The sequence below is a fragment of the Hyla sarda genome, chromosome 1, assembly GCF_029499605.1.
Source record: "Hyla sarda isolate aHylSar1 chromosome 1, aHylSar1.hap1, whole genome shotgun sequence".
Lineage (NCBI taxonomy): Eukaryota > Metazoa > Chordata > Amphibia > Anura > Hylidae > Hyla > Hyla sarda.
Window position 1 is genome coordinate 125,368,764 of NC_079189.1, and position 25,058 is coordinate 125,393,821.

General features: G+C 46.6%; 1 protein-coding gene across 1 annotated transcript in view; it reads left to right on the forward strand.

Moving 5' to 3' along the window:
- The first annotated feature begins 1,450 nt into the window (after window positions 1-1,450).
- The window catches only part of LOC130358098 (histone PARylation factor 1), a 52,721-nt gene continuing 29,113 nt past the window's right edge, over window positions 1,451-25,058 (forward strand). The window contains exons 1-2 of the mRNA XM_056560912.1: window positions 1,451-1,740; window positions 16,573-16,738. Of these exons, the coding sequence (XP_056416887.1) occupies window positions 1,657-1,740; window positions 16,573-16,738 (250 nt within the window). The 5' untranslated portion in view covers window positions 1,451-1,656. The remainder of the gene's footprint in view (window positions 1,741-16,572; window positions 16,739-25,058) is intronic.

Genomic DNA, 25,058 nt, shown 5'->3' on the forward strand with positions numbered 1-25,058 from the left:
ACTCAGTAAAACCTCTGTTTACCCCTAACTGGTTGTGGACTCTTTATTCACAACTAGCCCGTGGGATAGTGGAGAGTCTGGGCGTGTGGTGTTCCGGAACCGGAAAACCACACTGGCGTCACGAACACATAGGGGTTAGTACCATCCGTCCCCCGGGTTAATAACATCTGATCCCAACACACATCGCGGCAACACCAGTGGTCCTACCGTTCAACGCTGCGGTGCCCCACATCATATAATATATATATATATATATAGAGACAGAAGAATGCAGCAGCACACTGCCAGCACAAGGATATAGGTGCAACATGAACATGCAGATAAAACATGGAGAGCTATACAGCTATGGTGTAATAGATGCAAATGTGAAACTATAAAATAGTGAGGCACTTAGCGCGCAAATTTTTCTCTGCCGGCGGTCAAATAGCTTGGACCGTCCCACCGCGATAAGGTGGCCTCATTGGGACGGACCCTACACTGTGAATATGCCTCTGTGTGAACAGTTCAGTAAGCATGGCAGGGTCTGGAACATCCAAGACACCTTATATACACACCTGATAGAGGTGGGTGGGGTGCAAGGCCAACATGGAGGTAGCCACTCCCCCGTATGTGTAATACAGACAAAGAATAAGTCAGCCAGCACTTTAGTTGATACCAAACTATTATATGGACCTGGCCTACAGGTGCACGCTACTAGGCTAGATATACAGCAACAGAAGAATGCAGCAGCACACTGTCAGCACAAGGATATAGGTGAAACATGAATATGCAGTTAAAACATGGAGAGCTATACAGCTATGGTGTAATAGATGCAAATGTGAAACTATGAAATAGTGAGGCACTTAGCTCGCAAATTTGTCTCCGCCGGCGGTCAAATAGCTTGGACCGTTCCACCGCGATAAGGTGGCCTCCTTGGGATGGACCCTACACTGTGCTGCATTCTTTTGTTGCTGTATATCTAGCCTAGTAGCGTGCACCTGTAGGCCAGGTCCATATAATAGTTTGGTATCAACTAAAGTGCTGGCTGACTTATTCTTTGTCTATATAACAGAGAATGAGGAATACACTGTCTTCCTCTGTTCAGGTCTGTGTATATATAGAGAGCAGTGTTTCTCAACCATGGTGCCTCCAGCTGTTGCAAAACTACAACTCCCAGCATGCCCAAACAGCCTTCCAAGGTGCCTCCTGCTGTTGCAGACTATAACTCATAGCATGAATGGACAACCTTTCAGGATGCCCCCCCAGCTGTTGCAAAACTACAAATCCTGGTAAGGAAACACTGCTACAGAGCGTTACCGTAATTACTGAACGCAGGGAGTAACCTTTTCGCGTCACTCTATCGCCCTCTAATGACAGAAGTGAGCACACAACTAACCACTACTAATAAGGTTTTGCGTCCATCGCTGACGTCACCACCTCCAAAGGCACGAGGAGTCCTCCAGAATCCCTGGAAAACTCTGAACAGGAGTCTGAACACTATACCAACTGAAAACCGCACACACAAAACTGACACAAATATAAAATTAGCCTCTTTATTCCACCCGGCTGCCCCAACCAAGATGTCTACCGACCAAAAGACGGCCGCGTGACCCGTGTACAAAGACTGTTGCGCGCGCGCTCCCGAGAAGAGGCGGAGCGACGGGGAGAACGCTGGTGATGACGTCAAGAAAAACTGGCGCGTCAAGGCAAAAGTCTGACATGGCGGGAGGCGGGAAAAGAGCGCCGCAAGCGGAGCAACAGGTGAGGGGGCAGTCGAGAGCAGCTGGCGTGGGGGGCACTTACTTATCCTCTGCGGCCCGTGACGTCCATCATTGATGGAGAGACTGACTGCTATGCTAGGAGTTGTTGTTCTCCAGCAGCAGGGTATAAGGCAGTGTTTCCCCAACCTGTGGCCCTACAGCAGTCGCAGAACTACAACTCCCATCCTGTCCTAGAAGCCAAAGGGAAAATTCATGAAACTAGCATTGTTTAAGCCAGTGTTTTCCAACCGGGGTGCCTCCGGCTGTTGCAAAACTACAACTCCCAGCATGCCCGTACAGCCAATGGCTGTCTGGGCATGCTGGGAGTTGTAGTTTTGCAACAGCTGGAGGCACCCTGGTTGGAAAACACTGGTTTAAGCCATTCTTGGATGTTAATACAAAGTCACATGTGCTAACCTTACATGAAAGAAGCCAAACATATGAAAGTTGTGCCATCTTCTGCGCCACTGGTGGTTTTTTGGTGAATCGCTTTAACCCCTAATGTTCATAGATTTTTGACAGTGTGTTACAGCTCTCCCTACTCAGTCCTGTAGTTATTTTCACTTACAGAGAGGTATGGGACTAATTTATGGGAGGGGGTTGGCTTTTATTTCACAGGGGAACTAAATGAATACATCATTTCCTAGATACACATTGGCATCTCGTCATAAAAGGGATGCCAACGTTTACCGTAGCGAATTGCGGCAGGCCCATTCACTTCGGTGGGAGCGGCAATAACCTGGTACAGGCATCATGTGATGAACAGCACCATCTTCTCCTGTCCTGAAGTTCACATCTGCTTCATAGTCTGTACCAGACATAAACTGTACAGTCTATTGACTTCACAACGCGCACCATTGACTTTAACCCCCTTGATGTAAATGCACTTTATGGTGCCCATGGTATGGCGCATCGTGATGTACATTTATGTCATGAATATGAAGTGTGCAAGAACTGTACATAACCGGTCTGATCGGGTCGATAATGGTGGACATTGGCAATCACTATTAACCACATAGGGACCCAGGGCGGGTACGCCTTCGGTCCCTGGTACCTAAGGACCCAGGGTGTACCTGTATGCCCGTAAGAATTCCGTGGTGATGCTGATATCAGCAGGCACCCCACGCAAATGCCCGGGGGGGGGGGGGGGTCATCAGACACCCCCCATGTAGGCTATCGCCGCAAATCGCAGGTTAATTCACACTTGCGATTTGAGCCGATTACGGGTCTATGGTGACCTGGAATATAAGGGGGATCGCGGTTGTCCATGACACCTACGATCCTCCTGAAGGGATAGGAGCGAGGTGGCAGGGGTGCCACCCCTCCTATGTCTGCTATTGGTCGTCAAGATGCGACGACCAATAGCAGGTGGGGGGGGTTAACTTTCTGTTTCCCCGTACTGCCCACCCACAATAGGCGGGGCAGAACGGGGAAACCGACCGAGGACCGAGGCTGAAGTCCATTCGCCCATCGGCGACTGCTGCGATCGGGACGGGATCGGTGGAAGAATAGGACGGCGATCCGACTCCCTGGATCCTACGGAAGGCGGTAAGTTGCTTAGCAACATCTGGAGGGCTACAGTCTGAGACCACTATACAGTGGTCTCTAAACTGTAGCCCTCCAGATGTTGCAAAACTGCAAATACCAGCATGCCCAAACAGCTCTGTCTTGGCATGCTGGGAGTTGTAGTTGCGTACCTCCAGCTGTTGCATAACTTGCAACAGCTGGAGGCACACTGGTTGGGAAATACTGAGTTGGGTAACTGAAGGTTTTCCAACCAGTGTGCCTCCAGCTGTTGCAAAAGTACAACTCCCAGCATGCAAGGTCTATCAGTACATGCTTGGAGTTTTAGTTTTGAAACAGCTGGAGGTTGCCCCCCCCCCCCCCATGTGAATGTTCAGGGTACATTCACACGGCAAGTTTACAGTGAGTTTACTGTTTCAAGTTTGGGCTGCAGCGGGAAACTCACTGTAAACCCGCCAGTGCGAAAGTACCCTAAAAACACTACAACAGAATAAAGGGTAAAACACTACATATGCACCCCCTTACACTGTCGTCGTCCCCCCATTATAAATGAAAAACGTATCAGGGATGTGGAACTCCTATCGCCCGATGCCCGGGACAAGCAGTTCCGGGCGCCGGGCAGGTGAATTTGTCCGGCCCTTAGCCCGGCTTTGGGCAAGCAGGGCCGGACCTGACAAGTCGCCTGGACCTCTGCAGTCTGTATGGAGCGGGCTGCCGACTCCTGCCCGCTCCGTACTCTGCAGCCCCCGGCTATAAAAAACCTGTGTCCTCCAAAGCAGAGCAGGGGAGATGAGAAGCTGTGTATTTGTCTTCTCTCCCCTGCTCTGCAGACGTGCGGGGGGAGATGAGGGGGCGTGGCTTCTTGCTCCCCGTGCAGACCTGCGTCCTCTGCCTTCACTCCCCCCAGCTGTAGCTTCGGAGAGCTGAGCTGAGGGGAGGAGGCACGTCTGCACGGGGAGATGCATGCGGCGCTCACAGGGGAGTATGGAGCGGGCTCCGGACTCCTGCCCGCTCCATACTCTGCAGCCCCCGGCTGTTCTCAGTAGCCGGGGGCCGCCGCGGCTGGCTATTAACCCTTTAGATCGCCGCCGTCAAAGCTGACAGCGGCGTCTAAAGGGACATGTGAATGCTCCCTGGTGGGCTAGTGGGGTGGTTTCAATAGAACTCTATTCATCTGTCTGAGGAATCTAATGATTCCTCATAATAAAGTGTTTAAAAAAAAAAAAAAAGTTTTAATAAAAGTTTGAAAGACACACATAAACCCAGTGGTCTTCAAACTGTGGCCCTCCAGATGTTACAAAACTACAATTCCCAGCATGCCAGGACAGCTGTTGGCTGTCCGGGCATGCTGGGAGTTGTAGTTTTGCAACATCTGGAGGGCCACAGTTTGAAGACCGCCGCATTAATCCCTTCCATGTTAAAAGTTCAAATCACCCCCTTTTCCTATATAAAAACATGTAAACATAATAATACTAAACATATTATTTGGTATCGCTTCGTGTGTCATTGTACGACCTATTAAAATATAACATTATGTATCCTGTACGGTAAATGTAAAAGAAAAATACCAAACCACAGAATTGCAATTTATATAATATCCCAGAAAAAAAAGGTTAAAAAGTCAGATCAATACCAAAATGGTACAAAAAACAGATTATGGCGCAAAAAATTAGCCCTCATACAGCCTGGTATGCGGGGGGAAAAAATAAAGCTACAGGGGTTAAAAAATGGCAATTCAAAAAATTTGAAAAAGTCCAGAATAAGTAAAACATGACGTAAACTATACAAATCTGGTATCGCTGTAATCAGGCGGCCTAAACTATAAAACTGACATGTTACCTCAACCACAAGGTAAATGGTGTAGAAAAGAAAACCACCAAATCTGCAGAATTATCTTTTACTATTTCAATTTCACTTCCCTGAATATATATATATTTTTTTGGGTTCAGAGAATATGTTATTGAAAAATTAAAAGGTATCATTATAGTAGGTAGTTATGGCTATTATAGGGCGAGGAGGAAAAAAATTAGAGCGTAAAAGCGAAAATTGGCCCGGACAAGTGGATAGTCATGAGGGATAAGTAGATTTTGCTCCATTTTAGTCCCGTGGACAAGTAGTTTTTTATAAAATGTCCACACCCCTACGTATTGTACGGCAGTGTTTCCAAGACGGAGCCTCCAGCTGTTGCAAAACAACTCCCAGCATTTCCGGACAGCCACTGACTGTCCAGGCATGCTGGGAGTTTAGCAACAGTTTGAGGCACCCTGTTTGGGAATCGCTGGTTTCTCCTTTTACCCCTTATGAAAAGAAAAGTTGGGGGCTACACCAGCCTGTTAGTGTCAACATTTATTTATTTATTTTTTTTTAACACTAACATCCTGGTGTTGCCCCATACTTTTTGTTTTCACAAGCAGTAAAAGCAAAAAAAAAAAAACTCCCAAAATTTGTAACGCAATTTCTCCTGAGTACGGAAATACCCCATATGTGGGTGTAAAATGCTCTGCGGGCGCACAACAGGGCTCAGGAGTGAGAGTGCACGATGTACATTTGAGGCCTAAATTGGTGATTTGCACAGGGGTGGCTGATTTTACAGCAGTTCTGAAATAAACGCAAAAAAATAATACCTACAGGTGACTCCATTTTGGAAACTACTCCCCTCACGGAATGTAACAAGGGGTATAGTGAGCCTTAACACACCACAGGTGTTTGACGAATTTTCATTAAAGTTTGATGGGAAAATGAAAAAAATAATTTTTTCCACTAAAATGCTGGTGTTACCCAAAATTTTTCATTTTCACAAGGGAAAATAGGAAAAAAGCCCCCAAAATTTGTAACCCCATTTATTCTGAGTAAGAAAATTCCCCATATGTGGATGTAAAGTGCTCTGGAAGGAGCGACATTGGGATTTTGAAGAGAAAATTTGTCCGGAATTGAAGGCCACGTGTGTTTACAAAGGCCCCATAGTAAAAAGGGTTACAGTGAGCATTTACGCCCCACAGGTGTCTGACAGATTTTTGGAACAGTGATCCGTGAAAATGAAAAATGTAATTTTTCATTTGCACAGCCCACTGTTCCAAAGATATAACCTCCACAGATTATCCGGTATAAGTTATCGGCTATTTAAACCACACACCGTCCTGGGGGTCCTCCTGAGTCCCACCACCGCACCACCTCGGTGTTACTTTTTGCATGTCGAGCACAGGGGATTATATTAAAAAATAAATAAATAAAATGTATTACAGATCTCCTTTAAATAGATTCTATGAACAGAGCTCCAGTGCTGAAGTGAACCCAGCCCAAGCCATCAGTGTAGAAGTCCCAGAGAAACCCTTGGGGACACAAGACAATTACAGCATGTGCACGCTTGGCGGCTATGAAGTGAGCTTTGGAGCTGAGCTCTTCATAGAGGACAGGTGCCCATCAGCAGCCGAGATTTGCTGTTGACTGTCATTTTACCATATAAGCGTAGGGTCACCCGTAGCACATCTGCAGCATATTTCACGCTGCGGATGCATTGATGACGTCCCTCGAGTGAGCTCCCTGCTGAGCTTGTGTGTCCTGCGTGTCTGCATGTAGCAGCAATTTGCTGCTTAAGGGGTTAAAAACAATTACTGAATACTGTCTATGAAGCTTTTTACTTAAAATATACCTTTTATGTATTATGAACAAAAGCATGTGAATTAGCTAAAAACCTAGGACATATTATATACTATGAGCTATTCTATGAACAGATCACATCTCATGGAAGAGAAATAAATCTTTATTTTTTTTTATTTTTTTTTCCCCCACTTACAGTGAAGAATCCCCCTTCTTTGTTCAAAACTTTTTGTTTTTACACTTGGAGCAGTGTTCACCAACTTGTGACTCTCTAGCTCTTGCAAAACGAGAACAAAAGTTGGGCATTTCAATTGCAATGGGTCCCAGAACTGACCCGGTGGGACCCATTGCTGACATGTGGTCCAGAAAGTTTTTACAAATGACACACTGTAGGGAGGTATGAAAGCCCTCTCCATACCCTGCAACTGCTAGCGCTGCTTTCATCTGACACCTGCAGCCAGCACAGAGCAAGCTACATTGCTGGTTATGGATGCGTTCACATGTGCATAATTTTGCTGCAGATTTTGCTGTCCATTGAAGTCAGTGGTCAGCAAAATCTGCAACAACAAATCTGCTGATTTGCAGCAAAAATATGTGTGAATGCACCCTATATAACCACACTGCTCAAAAAAATAAAGGGAACACTAAGATATCACATCCTAGATCTGAATGAATGAACTAATCCTATGAAATACTTTCGTCTTTACATAGTTGAATGTGCTGACAACAAAATCACACAAATTATCAATGGAAATCAAATTTATCAACCCATGGAGGTCTGGATATGGAGTCGCGCTCAAAATCACAGTGGAAAACCACACTACAGGCTGATTTAATTTTCATGTAATGTCCTTAACAATTCAAAATGAGGCTTTGTAGTGTGTTGCGCCTCCACGTGCTCATATAACCTCCCTACAATGCCTTGGCATGCTCCTGGTGAGGTGCTCCTGGACAGTCTGTGGTGCAACGTGGCGCTGGTGGATGGAGAATCTCATCCCTTCCCCAATATCGCGCCACACCCCTACCCCTTAATTCCCTGGTTGAACTTGATGGACATATGTCTTTTTTCGACCGTACTAACTATGTAACTATGATGTCCCAGATGTGCTCAATTGAATTCAGGTCTGGGGAATGGGCGGGCCAGTCCATAGCATCAATGCCTTCCTTTTGCAGGAACTGCTGACACACTCCAGCCACATATTGTCTTGCATAAGGAGGAACCCAGGGCCAACTGCACCAGCATATGGTCTCACAAGGGGTCTGAGGATCTAATCTCAGTACCTAATGGCAGTCAGGCTACCTCTGGCAAGCACATGTAGGGCTGTGCAGCCCCCCAAAGAAATGCCACACCGTTACTGACCCACCGCCAAACTGGTCATGCTGGAGGATGTTTCAGGCAGCAGAACGTTCTCCACGGCGTCTCCAGACTGTCACGTCTGTCACGTGCTCAGTGTGAACCTGCTTTCATCTGTGAAGAGCACAGGGCGCCAGTGACGAATTTGCCAATCTTGGTGTTCTCTGGCAAATGCCAAACGTCCTACACAGTGTTGGGCTGTAAGCGCAACCCCCACCTGTGGGTGCCGGGCCCTCATACCGCCCTCATGGAGTCTGTTTCTGACCATTTGAGTGGACACATGCACATTTGTGGCCTGCTGGAGGTCATTTTTGCAGGGCTCTGGCAGTGCTCCTCCTGCTCCTCGCACAAAGGCGGAGGTAGCAGTCCTGCTGCTGGGTTGTTGCCCTCCTACAGCCGCCTCCATGTCTCCTGATGTACTGGCCTGTCTCCTGGTAGTGCCTCCATGCTCTGGACACTACATTGACAGACACAGCAAACCTTCTTGCCACAACTCACATTGATGTGCCATCCTGGATGAGCAGCACTACCTGAGCTACTTGTGTGGGTTGTAGACTCCGTCTCATAGAGTGAAAGCACCGCCAACATTCAAAAGTGACCAAAACATCAGCCAGGAAGCATAGGAACTGAATGAAGCCTTTTCCCAACAGCAATTTTAAGATCTATCCACAGGTGTTCAATGGGGTTTAGATCTGGACTCATTGCTGGCCACTTCAGAACTCTCCAGCGCTTTGTTGCCATCCATTCTGGCTTCTTTTTGACATATGTTTGGGGTCATTGTCCTACTGGAAGACCCAAGATCGCGGATGCAAACCCAGCTTTCTGACACTGGGCTGTACAGTGCGACCCAAAATCCGTCCCAGAGGCAGCAAAACAACCCCAAAACATCATTGAACCTCCACCATATTTCACTGTGGGTACTGTGTTCTTTTCTTTGTAGGCCTCATTCCATTTTCAGTAAACAGTAGAATGATGTGCTTTACCAAAAAGCCCTATCTTGGTCTCATCTGTCCACAAGATGTTTTCCCAGAAGGATTTTGGCAAAATGTAGTCTTGCTTTTTTATGTCTCTGTGTCAGCAGTGGGGTCTTCCTGGTTCTCCTGTCATAGCATTTCATTTAAATGTCGATGGATAGTTCACGCTGACACTGATGCTCCCTGAGCCTGCAGGACAGCTTGAATATCTTTGGAACTTGTTTGAGGCTGCTTATCCACCATCCGAACTATCCTGAGTTGACACCTTTCATCAATTTTTCTCTTCCGTCCACGCCGAGGGAGATTAGCTACAGTGCCATGGGTTACAAACTTCTTGATAATGTTGCGCACTGTGGACAAAGGCAAATCTAGATATCTGGAGATGGACTTATAACCATGAGATTGCTAACACCGTATTTATCGGCGTATAACACGCACTTTTAAAACTTAAATTTAAGGCAAAAAGCCTGCCTGCGTGTTATACGCCGATAAATCTTCTGGTCACTGATTTAAAGCGTCCGCAGCAGCTTATGTATTAGCAGCATGGCCGCGGCCACTTTAAATCAGTGACCAGTGGCCTCTCCTCCCCGCCCTGGAAAACTGTCACTTATTTTCTCCCGCACTATCCACAGGTACTGGTGGATAGTTCGGGAGACGCTGATTAAAATGAGCCCTACCTTGTCCAGATCTGCCCTACCTTTTAATCAGCGTCTCCCGCGCAATCCACCATTACCTGTGGATAGTGCGGGAGAAAACAAGTTACCGTTTTACTTTTCCCTCTCCCCCCCCCCCCTCCCTCATCATTCCCCCTTTTCCCTGCTTTTTATAGTTTTGTTTATTTTCCTTACCTGCCTTTGCTTCGGCAGGTCAGGCGGCGGGTCCTGCGGGCTGCGGTCAGTCAAGCAGATGAGTGACGTACTCTGCCGACTTCTCTGTGCGGCATCAGTGACGTCACTTCATTTCCTGTAGTTGCTGCCGAAAAGTGACATGCCTGATGCCGTGCAAGGATTCGGGAGAGGACGTCACTCATCTGCTTCACTGACCGCAGCCGGCAAGACAGCCGAAGCACAGCCAGGTAAGGAAAGTGGAAGAGTGGTCTTCAACCTGTGGACCTCCACATGTTGCAAAACTACAACTCCCAGCATGCCCGGACAGCAGTTGACTGTCCGGGCATGCTGGGAGTTGTAGTTTTGCAACATCTGGAGGTCCGCAGGTTGGAGAACACTCATGGGGGGGGGGGATGATGAGACAGGGCGAAATGATGGGGGCGGGGGGGGGAATGATCGGGGGGATGATGAGACAGGTTGGGGGGGGGATGATGATGGGGGACATGATGAGACGGGGAAATGATGATGGGGGATGATGAGACGGGGGAATGATGATGGGGGGGTGATGGGGGGACATGATGAGACAGGGTGGGGGGATGTTGAGAGGGGGGGATGATGAGACAGGGAAATGATGAGGGGGGGGGGGGAGTATGGGGACATGAGGAGACAGGGTGGGGGGATGATGAGACGGGTAAATTATGGTGGGGGAGGCACTAAATGCTTAATGTCTGTATGGTGGTGTCTGTAGTGGTGGTCTATGATGGGGGGGGGGGGATGATGAGACATGGAGGGTGGCGATGAGAGGGGTAAATGTGGCACAGGGACTGATAAAAGGGAAGGAATAATGTGACACTGGAGGGGATGGGACCAAGCTGAGGTGCAGAAGAAAACATTGGGGGGATGATGTGGCATTTAGTCCAAGTCATTTATTTTACATATATATTTTTTTAACTTAAATTTCTCTGTTAAAGGGGTTCTCCGGTGCTTAAACATCTTATCCCCTATCCAAAGGATAGGGGATAAGATGCCTGATCGCGGGAGTCCCGCCGCTGGGGACCCCTGGGATCATGCACGCGGCACCCCGTTTGTAATCAGTCCCCGGAGCGTGTTCGCTCCGGGTCTGATTATGGACGACTACAGGCACGGAGCAAAGTTCACTCTGTGCACCCATCTGGGGGGTGCTGCAGGAAAGCTCATGGGGGTTTCAAGCGGCAGGACCCCACGATCAGACATCTTATCCCCTATCCTTTGGATAGGGGATAAGATGTCTAGGGGCGGAGCACCCCTTCAAAAGGGAAACTGACAGCTGGTTCACATGCACTAAACCCAATACACAGGTTTATAGTGCGGGTAAACCAGATTATAATGAGGTGCATTAGCCAGCATTGCTAATCTGGAAGTGGTCGACTTGGCGCACTGGAGGCAGGACCTAGCTTATCCAGCATCCCTTCCTCCATCTTCTTTGCTCCCATAACTCATGCAAAGGAGAAATCGTGGGGGTTCCCAGCGGCGGGGCCCCCGCGATCAGACATCTTATCCCCTATCCTTTGGATAGGGGATAAGATGTCTGGGGGCAGAGTACCCCATTAACTGAAAGTACAGGTGTGCTTTAAGGGAGAGGGGAGGATGACTTGGACATTTTGTTTTGTGCTTTTTTTAATGTGCTTTATAGCATGCTCCACTACTCGTCTGCCCCAAAAGGTTGTTACAGCAGAAGTCTAGTGATCAGCTAAATGCCATCTTTTGCATTTCTCTGGGGAGAAAACATGTATTAAAGAGCACCTGTCATCAACTAAACTTTCCCTAATCCCCCTCCCCATCTGTCCCTGACTCTAACTATCTCTATCCCTGTATTTATTTTTGTTTAAAACTCCATGTATATACCTTTTTCATAGCATCTTAAGTAGCTCAGTGTTGAGCACAGGGATGTGGAAATCGTATCGCACGATGCCCGGGACAAGTAGTTTTGGGCGCCGGGCAGGTGAATTGTTTATAGATTTAGCCCTGTATCGGGCAAGCAGGGACAGACCGACTTCCCCCTTATTTTTCTTTAATGCCGGTGTGAGGCGCAGGAGCCGATGGAAGTCTACACCTCACACCGGCGCTCAGAGTGTATGGAGGGGGCAGCGGCCTCCAGCTGACTGCAGAGCCCCCTTATCTCCCCTCCCGGAGGATGGAGGACGCAGCTCAGAAGACACAGCAGGGTGAGAGAAAGGACGTAGACAGCTCCGTGCACAGCTCCATCCCCCACACACAGCTCTACACCTCCCCCTGCTCTGTCTCCCCCGGACCTAATCCACCACGGGGAGGTTGCTAGTTTGCACGAGGAAAACACAGAGCAGGGGGGGTGAGGACGGAAATCTCACCTCACACCGGCGGTGACACTACAGCTCTGATGTCCACTAATGGCCGGCTCAGGTGAGGAGGCCAAGAATGCAGGCGGCGGCAGGAAGGGTGGTTGTATATGTATGGTGTGAGTGTATGTGTGATGAGGGGGCAGCGGCAGGTGTTTGTATGATGTGTTCATATGTATGGTGTATATCAGTGTTTCCCAACCAGGGTGCCTCCAGCTGTTGCATGCTGGGAGTTGTAGTTTTGCAACAGCTGGAGGCACCCTGGTTGGGAAACACTGGTGTATATGTATGGTGAGTGTATGTGTGATGTGTGTATGATGTCTGTCTATGTGTGAGGTGTATGTAATGTATGATGTGTGTATGATGTCTGTGTGTCATTTCCGTATGATGTCTGTCTATGTGTGATGTGTATGTAATGTATGATGTGTGTATAATGTCTGTGTGATGTGTATGTAATGTATGATGTGTGTATGTCTGTGTGATGTGTATGTAATGTGTGATGTGTGTATGATGTCTGTCTGTGTGATGTGTGTATGATGTCTGTCTGTGTGATGTGTGTATGATGTCTGTCTGTGTGATGTGTGTATGATGTCTGTCTGTGTGATGTGTGTATGATGTCTGTCTGTGTGATGTGTGTATGATGTCTGTCTGTGTGATGTGTGTATGATGTCTGTCTGTGTGATGTGTGTATGATGTCTGTCTGTGTGATGTGTGTATGATGTCTGTCTGTGTGATGTGTGTATGATGTCTGTCTATGTGTGATGTGTGTATGATGTCTGTCTATGTGTGATGTGTGTATGATGTCTGTCTATGTGTGATGTGTGTATGATGTCTGTCTGTGTGATGTGTGTATGATGTCTGTCTATGTGTGATGTGTGTATGATGTCTGTCTATGTGTGATGTATGATGTGTGCATATGTATGGTGTAAATCAGTGTTTCCCAACAGGGTGCCTCCAGCTGTTGCAAAACTACAACTTTCAGCATGCCCTGGGCATGCTGGGAGTTGTAGTTTTGCAACAGCTGGAGGAACCCTGGTTGGGAAACACTGGTGTATGTATGGTGTGAGTTTATGTGTGATGTGTGTATGATGTCTGTCTATGTGTGATGTGTATGTAATGTGTGATGTGTGTATGATGTGTATGTAATGTCTGATATGTGGGGGGGGGCAGCAGGCCTATGTATGATGTGTGCATATGTATGGTGTATGTATGGTGTGAGTGTGTTTATGTAATGTATGATGTGGGGGGGCAGTGGCGGGGGGTGTGTATGTATATGGGGACAGTGGCTGATGCATGTATGATATTTGTATGCATGTATGATATTTGTATGCATGAATGTTTTGTATAGGAGCGGACTGTCACGTCGGGCATTAGGGCAGTTGTGCCATCTAATTTTATTTATTTTTAGTGGCACCCGCACTGAATTGCACCCCCAGAATCCCACCCTTCATACTCACCCGCCAACCAAGAGCCCCACGGATGCAGACAAACACGCCCGAACCAAAACTACAACTCCCAGCATGTTACACCATAACCTAAACTGTAGAACTATAAAGTGCAACATGCTGGAAGTTGTAGTTTTGGTTCGGGTCAGCTGCAGAGCCATAGGCTGCATCAGGGCATGCTGGGTGTTGTAGTTACTAACTGCAATTCCCAGTATTCCTTGACACATCCTATGGCTCTGCAGCTGACACAAAACTACAACTCCCAGAATGTCCTACAATAACCTTAACTGTCCTACTATACAGTGCAACATGCTGCAACACCCACACAACCATAGGCTGCATCAGGGCATGCTGGGAGTTGTAGTTATCTAGTAACTAAATGCAACTTCCAGCATTTTCTGACACAAAATGCAGCACATAAACTGGAGAAGCAGAACACCCCCCAGTAACACATAAGTCCCTATTGAGACTGAAAAATAGTGATTAAAATATTTTAAAAAGTGCGTATATATGTGAATAAGCCCCTTTCCTAATAAAAGTTTCCAATTTTCTTTAAATAAAAATAATGTACAAAAATAAACATAAGTGGTATCGCTGCATGTGGAAATGTCCAGACTATTAAAATATAATGTTAATTAAACCATACGGTGAACGGTGTAAATGTAAAAAAATAGTCCAGAATTGCTCATTTTTGGTCACTTCATATGAGAAATTTTTTATGGTGATCAAAAAGTTACATCTAGACTTTTCTGGGCTTGTCTCGGGTATAAGAGGAGCTACAGCTCTCACCCGCTAATAGACTGGCATGCTGCGATCGCCTATTAAACCATTAGATCACCGCTGTCAGCTGTGTCTAAAGGGATCTTATATCCATCCCTGGTGGTCTAGTGGGGGGGGGGGGGTCGTACTATTTTGGTTGAAATTATTTCATCTACCAGGACAAGTAGATTTTCTTGAGGGACAAGTAGATTGTGTTCCGCTTTAGTCCCTTGGACAAGTAGTTTTTTTTTTAAATTTCCACACCCCTGTGAGCAGTATACAAGGGCAGGAAGTAGGCGTGGCCTCAGGCGCAACGTCATCAGAAGCCTGGCCGGGCCAGCATCCGCCCTTCTTCCTGTATGCTGTGCTCCCTTTCTGGAGCGTGCATACATGTGGAGCACAGGGGAGGGCCGGTGTGAGGTGGATTTTTGCGCCCCCGTCAATTCTTGTGTTCGCTCCTCCCCCAGCTCTCCAAAGATTTCCGAAGCTAGAGCTCGGGGAGGGCAGAGCAAGGGGAGAGAGGAAGTACACGCCCCCTCCCTCCTCTCCAGATCTTCACAGAAAGCCAGAGCAGGGGGAGAGAGGAAGATCACGGCTAGAGCAGGTCTAGAAGCCAGAGCACTGTTCCTCATCTCCCCTGCCTGAGCTCTGACTGTGGTTACTGTACACGGGCTGGGGATGTATACAATGCAGGGACTGGGAATAAATCTCTGACTGGGGATGATTTCTATGTGAGGAGGAGAGGGGGGTCCCTGGTGTGTGTGTGTGTGTGTGTGTGTGCTGGGAGTTGTAGTCCCTGTTAGGTGTGTGTGTATGCTGGGAGTTGTAGTCCCTGTTAGGTGTGTATGCTGGGAGTTGTAGTCCCTGTTAGGTGTGTGTATGCTGGGAGTTGTAGTCCCTGTTAGGTGTGTGTGTGTATGCTGGGAGTTGTAGCCCCTGTTAGGTGTGTGTGTATGCTGGGAGTTGTAGCCCCTGTTAGGTGTGTGTATGCTGGGAGTTGTAGCCCCTGTTAGGTGTGTGTATGCTGGGAGTTGTAGTCCCTGTTAGGTGTGTGTATGCTAGTGTTTCCAAACCAGGAAATATTGGGAGTTGTAGTTTTGAACTACAACTCCCAGGAGACTACAGAGGCAGCTGCTAGTGTTATACCACAGACTGAAGACTCCTGAATGACACATGCTGGGAGTTGTAGTCCCTTGTGTGTGTGTATGCCAGTGTATCCCAACCAGGGCTGATTATATTAGTGTGCTGTGTATAACGCAGGTTTCCTCGGGCTGCAAGGGGGAGAGGACGAACTGCACGGGCTAGTTTCCGCTTTTTCATGGGGTGTTCATTAGCCCCATAAAGAGGACGTACATTTAGAAAAATAAGAGCTCGATCAGAGCCAACAAAAGTAGTGCCACACTCTCTCCTTAGATCATCAGCGCTGCACTAAAAAGTCAATGCTGATGGCTGGACAAATATAATGTGAGTGGCTGGGAGAAGAACCAGGGGAAGGAGCTATTACAGTGACAGACGTAAGATAACCTGGGAACACAGAGCAGGGAGTGCAGCGAGAGGATACAATGTATAAGATAACAGGTGCCGAGGGGCGGGGGAGGTGGTGTAGGCTTCTAGCTCACAGTGCTGCTCATGCATGATTGACAGTCACTGAATTTCCTGTGGAAGGACCAGAGCCCTTTCAGCATTAGTCCTAAGAGCTGTACATTTACTTTGCAAAGCATAGGATGCTGCCTGCAGACCAGACATAGAAGAGTGACCTCTAGTGGGCAAAAGTATAAAATGAAAAAACTGCTATAAATATTAATATTTGTTAATGAAGATGTATTACAATATGTCTTCATTAATGATTAGGAACAACATATTAAAAGTTTTTGTTGATGACAGGTGCTCTTTAAACTATAAGTATTTGGAAGACTTCGCAACCAAAATAAATGGCTTACTAACCAACCATTATTTCCTACTAAGTGGTAATAAACTTTTTTTTTTCTTTTCTTTGCAGAATAGGGATACAGTAACAGAAGATGTTAAAAAGAGACGCTCTGAGCAGTCAGATGTACCAGTTGGCCTGCGGCAGGAGGTGGAATCCTTATATAACCTTACTATGCCTGAGGACTTCTATAAATTTTGGACATTTTGTACAGAAATCAATCCTGATGAACCTTGCGGTAAGTGATTTATTGTTTCTTTTGTTTTATTGGTATTCATTGGTACCTTGTATGTTTTAATTCTACCTGTCACTTTAAAAAATATATATTTTGATATGTTTCTGAGTGTTCAGAGCCCAACCAGTCACTAGAATGAGCAGGGAGGGAAGCGTGCAACTAAGCTGTTCTCTACCTGTTCTGTGTGCTCAACAGAAATTGTCCCATAGGTGTACACTGGGAATACTTCTTGGTCACAAAAGCTTGGAGAGTATTCATTTAGCCCCCATTTCTCTGTGGGCCTGTTTTATACAAAATGTTTTAACAGCACACCATTCATTTATGAAAGAGTAAACATTTTTGTATCTCTTCATTCAACCTTCTCATACTGTAGCTGCATTATTAGCCATGGCTACCCCTGTTAAATGTTTTTTTTTCAATAATATTAAATTAGTCTATAAATTGCCTCTCCTACTACTAATAAGAAACCATACACCTCCCAGGGGATCTGGAAGATGCCTAGCAGGCACAGGATAAGGAATACAATTTAGTAACCTGCTGTACCCCTTTAATTGATCATTGATATACGGGACAAGCAGGGCTCTGTGCAGGCTGCTGGCTTGTCAATTATCCTGATGTGTGAGCCCGTAGCATGTCACAGAGCCTCACTGCACAGATCCCTGCTTGTCCCGGCCACACTTTCTGTATTTTGCATCTGCGCAGGCGATAGTTACAGGGGTAATACAGTATTTTTTTTTCAATGTTATCTACATTATGTATACAGTTTTTGCAAATAAGGGCCTATTTAACCACTTAAGGACACAGGGCATACAGGTATGCCCTGGCATCCTGGTACTTAAGGACTCAGGGAGTACCTGTATATCCTGAGTCCCATTACCGTGGTTTAAAGCCTTCTCATGAGCAGAGAACGCTTCAAACCCCATGAGTCCCGACTACTATCAGCAGCCAGGACCCAGGGTTAACGCCGGGCACGGCCAATACCCGGCATTAACCCTTTAGACACCGCAATCAAAGTTGATCGCGGCATCTAAATTGAAAGGGAAAGTATCCCGGCAGCTCAGTGGAGCTGATCGGGACTATGGCGATGAAATCGCGATGTCCCAATCAGCTGGGAGGACGGTGGGAGGTTGCTTACCTCCCTTCTCGCTGTCCGATCGGTGTTCTATTGCTACAAGCAGCAGAGCACCGATAACACTGATCATTGCTATGCTATGGCATAGCATTAAACAGTGTATCTAATCAAAAGATTGCATGGTGCCCCTATGGGGGCAAAAATAAATTCTCTAAAAATGAATAAGCACCTAATAAAAGTTTAAATCACTCCTCTTTTCCTATTTTTTTTAAAATAAAATAATGTAATAAAAAGTAAAAATAATCATACAGTATGTGGTAGCGCCGCATGTGTAAATGTCGGAACTATTGAAAGGTTAGTTAAACTGCATGGTCGATGGCGTACAAGTACCAAATTCCAAAATTGTGCATTTTCGGTCACTTCATATACCTTCATAACAAAAATGGTACAAATAAAAACTACATATCACAGTTCAAAAATGGGCCATCATATGGCCCCGTATGTGGAAAAATTTTAAGTTATAGGGGTCAGAAAATGACAGTTTTAACCCCTTAAGGACTGAGCCCTTTTTCACCTTAAGGACTTGGCCATTTTTTGCAATTCTGACCACTGTCACTTTAAACATTAATAACTCTGGAATGCTTTTAGTTATCATTCTGATTCCGAGATTGTTTTTTCGTGACATATTCTACTTTAACATAGTGGTAAAATTGTGTGGTAACTTGCATCCTTTCTTGGTGAAAAATCCCAAAATTTGATGAAAAATTTGAAAATTTTGCATTTTTCTAACTTTGAAGCTCTCTGCTTGTAAGAAAAATGGATATTCCCCCCCAAAAAATTTTTTATTCACATTTCCAATATGTCTACTTTGTTTGCATCATAAAATTGATGAGTTTTTACTTTTGGAAGACACCAGAGGGCTTCAAAGTTCAGCAGCAATTTTCCAATTTTTCACAAAATTTTGAAACTCGCTTTTTTTCAGGGACCAGTTCAGGTTTGAAGTGGATTTGAAGGGTCTTCATATTAGAAATACCCCACAAATTACCCCATTATAAAAACTGCACCCCCCAAAGTATTCAAAATGACATTGTCAGCGTTTTAACCCTTTAGGTGTTTCACAGGAATAGCAGCAAAGTGAAGGAGAAAATTCACAATCTTTTTTTACACTCGCATGTTCTTGTAGACCAAATTTTTGAATTTTTGCAAGGGGTAAAAAGGAGAAAATTTTTACTTGTATTTGAAACCCAATTTTTCTCGAGTAAGCACATACCTCATATGTCTATGTTAATTGTTCGGCGGGCGCAGTAGAGGACTCAGAAGGGAAGGAGCGACAAATGGTTTTTGGGGGGCATGTCACATTTAGGAAGCTCCTATGGTGCCAGAACAGCAAAAAAAAAACACATAGCATACCATTTTGGAAACAAGACCCCTCGGGGAACATAACAAGGGGTAAAGTGAACCTTAATACCCCACAGGTGATTCACAACTTTTGCATATGTAAAAAAAAAATTTTTTTCCTAAAATGCTTGGTTTCCAAAAAGTTTTACATTTTTAAAAAGGGTAATAGCAGAAAATACCCCCCCAGGGGTGTGGAATTTTTATAAAAAAACTACTTGTCCACGGGACTAAAATGGAGCAAAATCTACTTGTCCCTCATGACGATCTACTTGTCCGGCCAATTTTCGCTTTTACGCTCTGATTTTTTCCTCCTCGCCCTATAATAGCCATAAATACCTACTATAAGGATACCTTTTAATTTTTTAATAACGTATTCTCTGAACCAAAAAATATATATATATTTAGGGAAGTGAAATTGAAATAGTAAAAGATAATTTTGCAGATTTGGTGGTTTTTCTTTTCTGCGCCATTTACCTTGTGGTTGAGGTAACATGTTAGTTTTTTACTTTAGGCGCCTGATTACAGCGATATCAGATTTGTATCGTTTACGTCATGTTTTACTAATTCTGAACTTTTTCTAATTTTTTTAATTACCATTTTTTAACCCCTGTAGCTTTATTTTTTTTCCGCATACCAGGCTGTATGAGGGATCATTTTTTGCGCCATAATCTGTTTTTTGTATCGGTACCATTTTTGTATTGATCTGACTTTTTAATCGCTTTTTAACTTTTTTTTTCTGGGATATTATAAAAATTGCAAATCTGTGGTTTGGTATTTTTATTACATTTACCGTACGGGATACATAATGTTATATTTTAATAGGTTGCACAATTACGCACGAAGCGATACCAAATATGTTTATTTTTATTATGTTTGCATGTTTGTATATAGGAAAAGGGGGTGATTTGAACTTTTAACATGGAAGGGGTTAATGCAGCGGTCTTCAAACTGTGGCCCTCCAGATGTTGCAAAACTACAACTCCCAGCATGCCCGGACAGCTAACGGCTGTCCGGGCATGCTGGGAATTGTAGTTTTGTAACATCTGGAGGGACACAGTTTGAGGACCACTGGGTGTCTTTCAAACTTTTATTAAAACTTTTTTTTTTTTCTTTTACACTTTATTAGACTTATGAGGAATCATTAGATTCCTCAGACAGGTGAATAGATTCTATTGAACTCTATTAATCTGTGTGCTCTGTGATCCATTGATAGAGCCTGGTCCAGCCAGGATCTATCAATGACAGAGCCGGGACAGGAGGAAGCAGAGGTAAGTTCTCCGGCTACCTCCATAGTGGATCGCCCCCCTTGCAATCGCGCTGCGGGGGGGAGGGGTGATCCACCCCCCTAGCCCACCAGGGAGCATTCACATGTCCCTTTAGACCAGTGGTTCTCAACCTTTTCGGTGACCGCACCCCCCAAGGCCTAAAAGTATGTCCACGGGTACCCCCTCACGCGGAACTTGAGACCGAGGGGTACCCGCAGACAAAAGGCGTGTTCTTACCTTTATACTAATGCATCCCATCTCCATCTTAATCCCCTTGTGCTATTATTCCCCCTCCGTCTTACTCCCCCTGTCCCACAATTCCCACCTCCCTCTGATTCCCTTTTACCATTATTCCCCCTCCATCTTTATCCCCTTGTGCCATTATTATCCAATATGGAACAAGGGGATTAAGATGGAGGGGGGAATAATGATACAGGGGGATTAATATGGAGGGGGGGGGTTGATAATTCCCCCCTCCCTCTGATCCCCTTTTGCCATATCGGATAATAATAGCACAAGGGGATTAAGATGGAGGGGGGGGGGGATAATCAACCCCCCCCCTCCTCCATATTAATCTCCTTGTGTCATTATTCCCCCCCTCCCTCTGATCCCCTTTTGTCATTTTCCCCCCTCCATATTAATCCCCTTGTGCCATTATTATCGCATATGGCAAAAGGGGGATCAGAGGAAGGGGGGAATGGTGCAAGGGGATTAAGATGGAAGGGGAGAGGGGAGTAATAAAGCACAAGACATAAAATTTCAATGCCTTGTGCTTTATTACTCCCCCCCCCCCCCCCCCCCTCCTCCATCTTAATGCCTTGTGCTCCGTCCCATACAGTCCCTCCCCCCCCCCCCCCCCCCCCCCCCCCCCGTGTCATACAGTTGTTTACCTGGCGTCCTGTGGTCCCGTTGCCTGCTGCTTCACGGGATGTTCCACAGGGCCGCACTGACGTGTGACGTCCCTCTTCGCTGTGCGGCAACTCCGCGCAACGTCAGGGGAGGCCACACGTCTCCCTGGCAACCACGCAGCTCACTTACAGTAGCCCCGGCCGCATCTCTGGCTGCGCTACTGTACAGTGAGCTGCCGCGGCTATGCGCTGACAAATACTGGCCAATGCATGGCCGGTATTTGTCAGCGTTTTCGCGTACCCCAGGTTGAGAACCCAGGCTTTAGACGCCGCTGTCAGCTTTGACAGCGGCGATCTAAAGGGTTAATAGCCAGCCGCGGCGATCGCCGCATGCTGGCTATTAGCGGCGGCCCCCGGCTACTGAGAACAGCCGGGGGCCGCAGAGTATGGAGCGGGCAGGAATCCCGAGCCCGCTCCATACATACTGCAGAGCGCCGCATACAGTCTCCCCGTGCAGACGCGCCTCCTCCCCTCAGCTCTCCGAAGCTACAGCTGGGGGGAGTGAAGGCAGAGGACGCGCAGGTCTGCACGGGGAGCAAGAAGCCACGCCCCCTCATCTCCCCCCGCACGTCTGCAGAGCAGGGGAGAGAAGACATATACACAGCTTCTATCTCCCCTGCTCTGCTTCGGATCTGCAGTCTGTATGGAGCGGGCTCCCGACTCCTGCCCGCTCCATACAGACTGCAGATCCGCCGCACTTGTCAGGTCCGGCCCTGCTTGCCCGAAGCCGGGCTAAGGGCCGGACAAATTCACCTGCCCGGCGCCCAAAACTGCTAGTCGGGCGTCGGGCGATAGAAATTCCACATCCCTGCCCCCAAAATTTGAAGCCCAATTTCTCCCGATTCGGAAAACACATATGGGGGTGAAAAAGTGCTCTGCTGGCGCACTACAGGTCTCAGAAGAGGAGGAGTCACATTTGGCTTTTTGAAAGCAAATTTTGCTCTGGGGGCATGCTGCATTTAGGAAGCCCCTATGGTGCCTCGACAGCAAAAAAAAACACATGGCATACTATTTTGGAAACTAGACCCCTTGGGGAACGTAACATGGGGTTAAGTGAACCTTAATACCCCAAAGTTGTTTCACGACTTTTGCATATGTAAAATGCTTCTTTTCCCAAAAATTTTACATTTTTAAAAAGGGTAAAAGCAGAAAATACCCCCCAAAATTTTAACACAATTTCTCCCGAGTATGGCGATACCCCATATGTGACCCTAAACTGTTGCCTTGAAATAAGACAGGGCTCCAAAGTGAGAGCGCCATGCGCATTTGAGGCCTAAATTAGGGATTGCATAGGGGTGGACATAGGGGTATTCTACGCCAGTGATTCCCAAACAGGGGGCCTCCAGCTGTTGTAAAACTCCCAGCATGCCTGGACAGTCAGTGGCTGTCTGGTAATACTGGGAGTAGTTGTTTTGTAACAGCTGAAGGCTCCGTTTTGGAAACCGTAGCATACCAGACGTTTTTTATTGGGGAGGGGAGGGGGACTGTGTAGGGGCATGTGTATATGTAGTGTTTTTTACTTTTTATTTTATTGTGTGTTAGTGTAGTGTTTTTAGGGTACAGTCGCATGGGCGGGGGTTCACAGTAGTTTCTCGCTGGCAGTTTGAGCTGCTCAAACTTGCAGCCGGATACTTACTGTAAACCTCTGCCCATGTGAGTGTACCCTGTACATTCACATTGGGGAGGGGGGAACATCCAGCTGTTGCAAAACTACAACTCCCAGCATGTACGGTCTATCAGTGCATGCTGGGAGTTGTAGTTTTGCAACAGCTGGAGGCACACTGGTTGTGAAACACCGAGTTTGGTAACAAACTCAGTGTTTTGCAACCAGTGTGCCTTCAGCTGTTGCAAAAGCTACAACCCCCAGCATGTACGGACAGCGGAAGGGCATGCTGGGTCTTGTAGTTATGCAACAGCTGGAGGTATACTACTTTGGCTGGGGATTGTAGTTATGCAACAGCTGGAGACACACTGGTTTGCTACTTGTTTCACAACCAGTGTGCCTTCAGCTGTTGCAAAACTACAACTCTCAGCAGTCACCGACAGCCAACGAGCATGCTGGGAGTTGTAGTTATGCAACCAGCAGATGCACCACTACAACTCCCAGCATGCACTTTAGCTGATTGTGCAAGCTGGGAGTTGTAGTTATACCACAGCTGAAGGTACACTTTTCCATAGAAAAAATGTGCCTCCAGCTGTTGCAAAACTACAAGTCCCAGCATGCCCATAAGGGAATGCTGGGAGTTGTGGTGGTCTGCCTCCTGCTGTTGCATAACTACAGCTCCCAGCATGCCCTTTTTTGCATGCTGGGAGCTGTTGCGAAGCAACAGCAGGAGGCTGTCACTCACCACCTGCTGCTGCTGCTCCGGGCACAGATCAGTCCCTCGCCGCTGTCGCTCCTGGGGCCCCGATCCCAACATTGACGCCGGGGATCGGGGTCTCCAGCTCCCGGGGTCCACGTCCCGCTCATGTGCTCCGGAAGAGGAGCGGGTTGCGGGAGTGACACCCGCAGCAGGTGCCCTGATTGGTCGGCCGATAAACCGGCCGACGAATCAGGGCGATCGTGAGGTGGCACCAGTGCCACCTCACCCCTTCTGGCTATGGCTTTTTGGGACCGTCCGAGACGGCCCCGAACAGCCGGTAATTCCGGGTCACTGGAGACCCGATTGACCCGGAATCTGCCGCAGATCGCTGGACTGAATTGTCCAGCGATCTGCGGCCATCGCCGACATGGGGGGGTCATCATGACCCCCCTGGGCGATATGCCGCGATGCCTGCTGAACGATTTCAGCAGGCATCGGGCACCGGCTCCCCTCTGGCTAGCGGCGGGGGGCTGGGATTTGACAGGACGTACTCAAACGTCCTGAGTCCTTAACCCCTTCAGGACGGAGCCCATTTTGGCCTTAAGGACCGGAGCGTTTTTTGCACATCTGACCACTGTCACTTTAAACATTAATAACTCTGGAATGCTTTTAGTTATCATTCTGATTCCGAGATTGTTTTTTCGTGACATATTCTACTTTAACATAGTGGTAAATTTTTGTCGATACTTGCATCCTTTCTTGGTGAAAAATCCGTAAATTTGATGAAAAATTTGAAAATTTTGCATTTTTCTAACTTTGAAGCTCTCTGCTTGTAAGGAAAATGGATATTACGAATACATTTTTTTTTTTGGTTCACATATACAATATGTCTACTTTATGTCTGCATCATAAAATTGATGAGTTTTTACTTTTGGAAGACACCAGAGGGCTTCAACGGTCAGCAGCAATTTTCCGATTTTTCACAAAATTTTCAAACTCCGTATTTTTCAGGGACCAGTTCAGGTTTGAAGTGGATTTGAAGGGTCTTCATATTAGAAATACCCCATAAATGACCCCATTATAAAAACTACACCCCCCCAAAGTATTCAAAATGACATTCAGTCAGCGTTTTAACCCTTTAGGTGTTTCACACGAATAGCAGCAAAGTGAAGGAGAAAATTCACAATCTTCATTTTTTACACTCACATGTTCTTGTAGACCCAATTTTTGAATTTTTACAAGGGGTAAAAGGACAAAATTTTTACTTGTATTTGTAGCCCAATTTCTCTCAAGTAAGCACATACCTCATATGTCTATGTAAAGTGTTCGGCGGGCTCAGAAGGGAAGGAGCGACAAGGGGATTTTGGAGAGTACGTT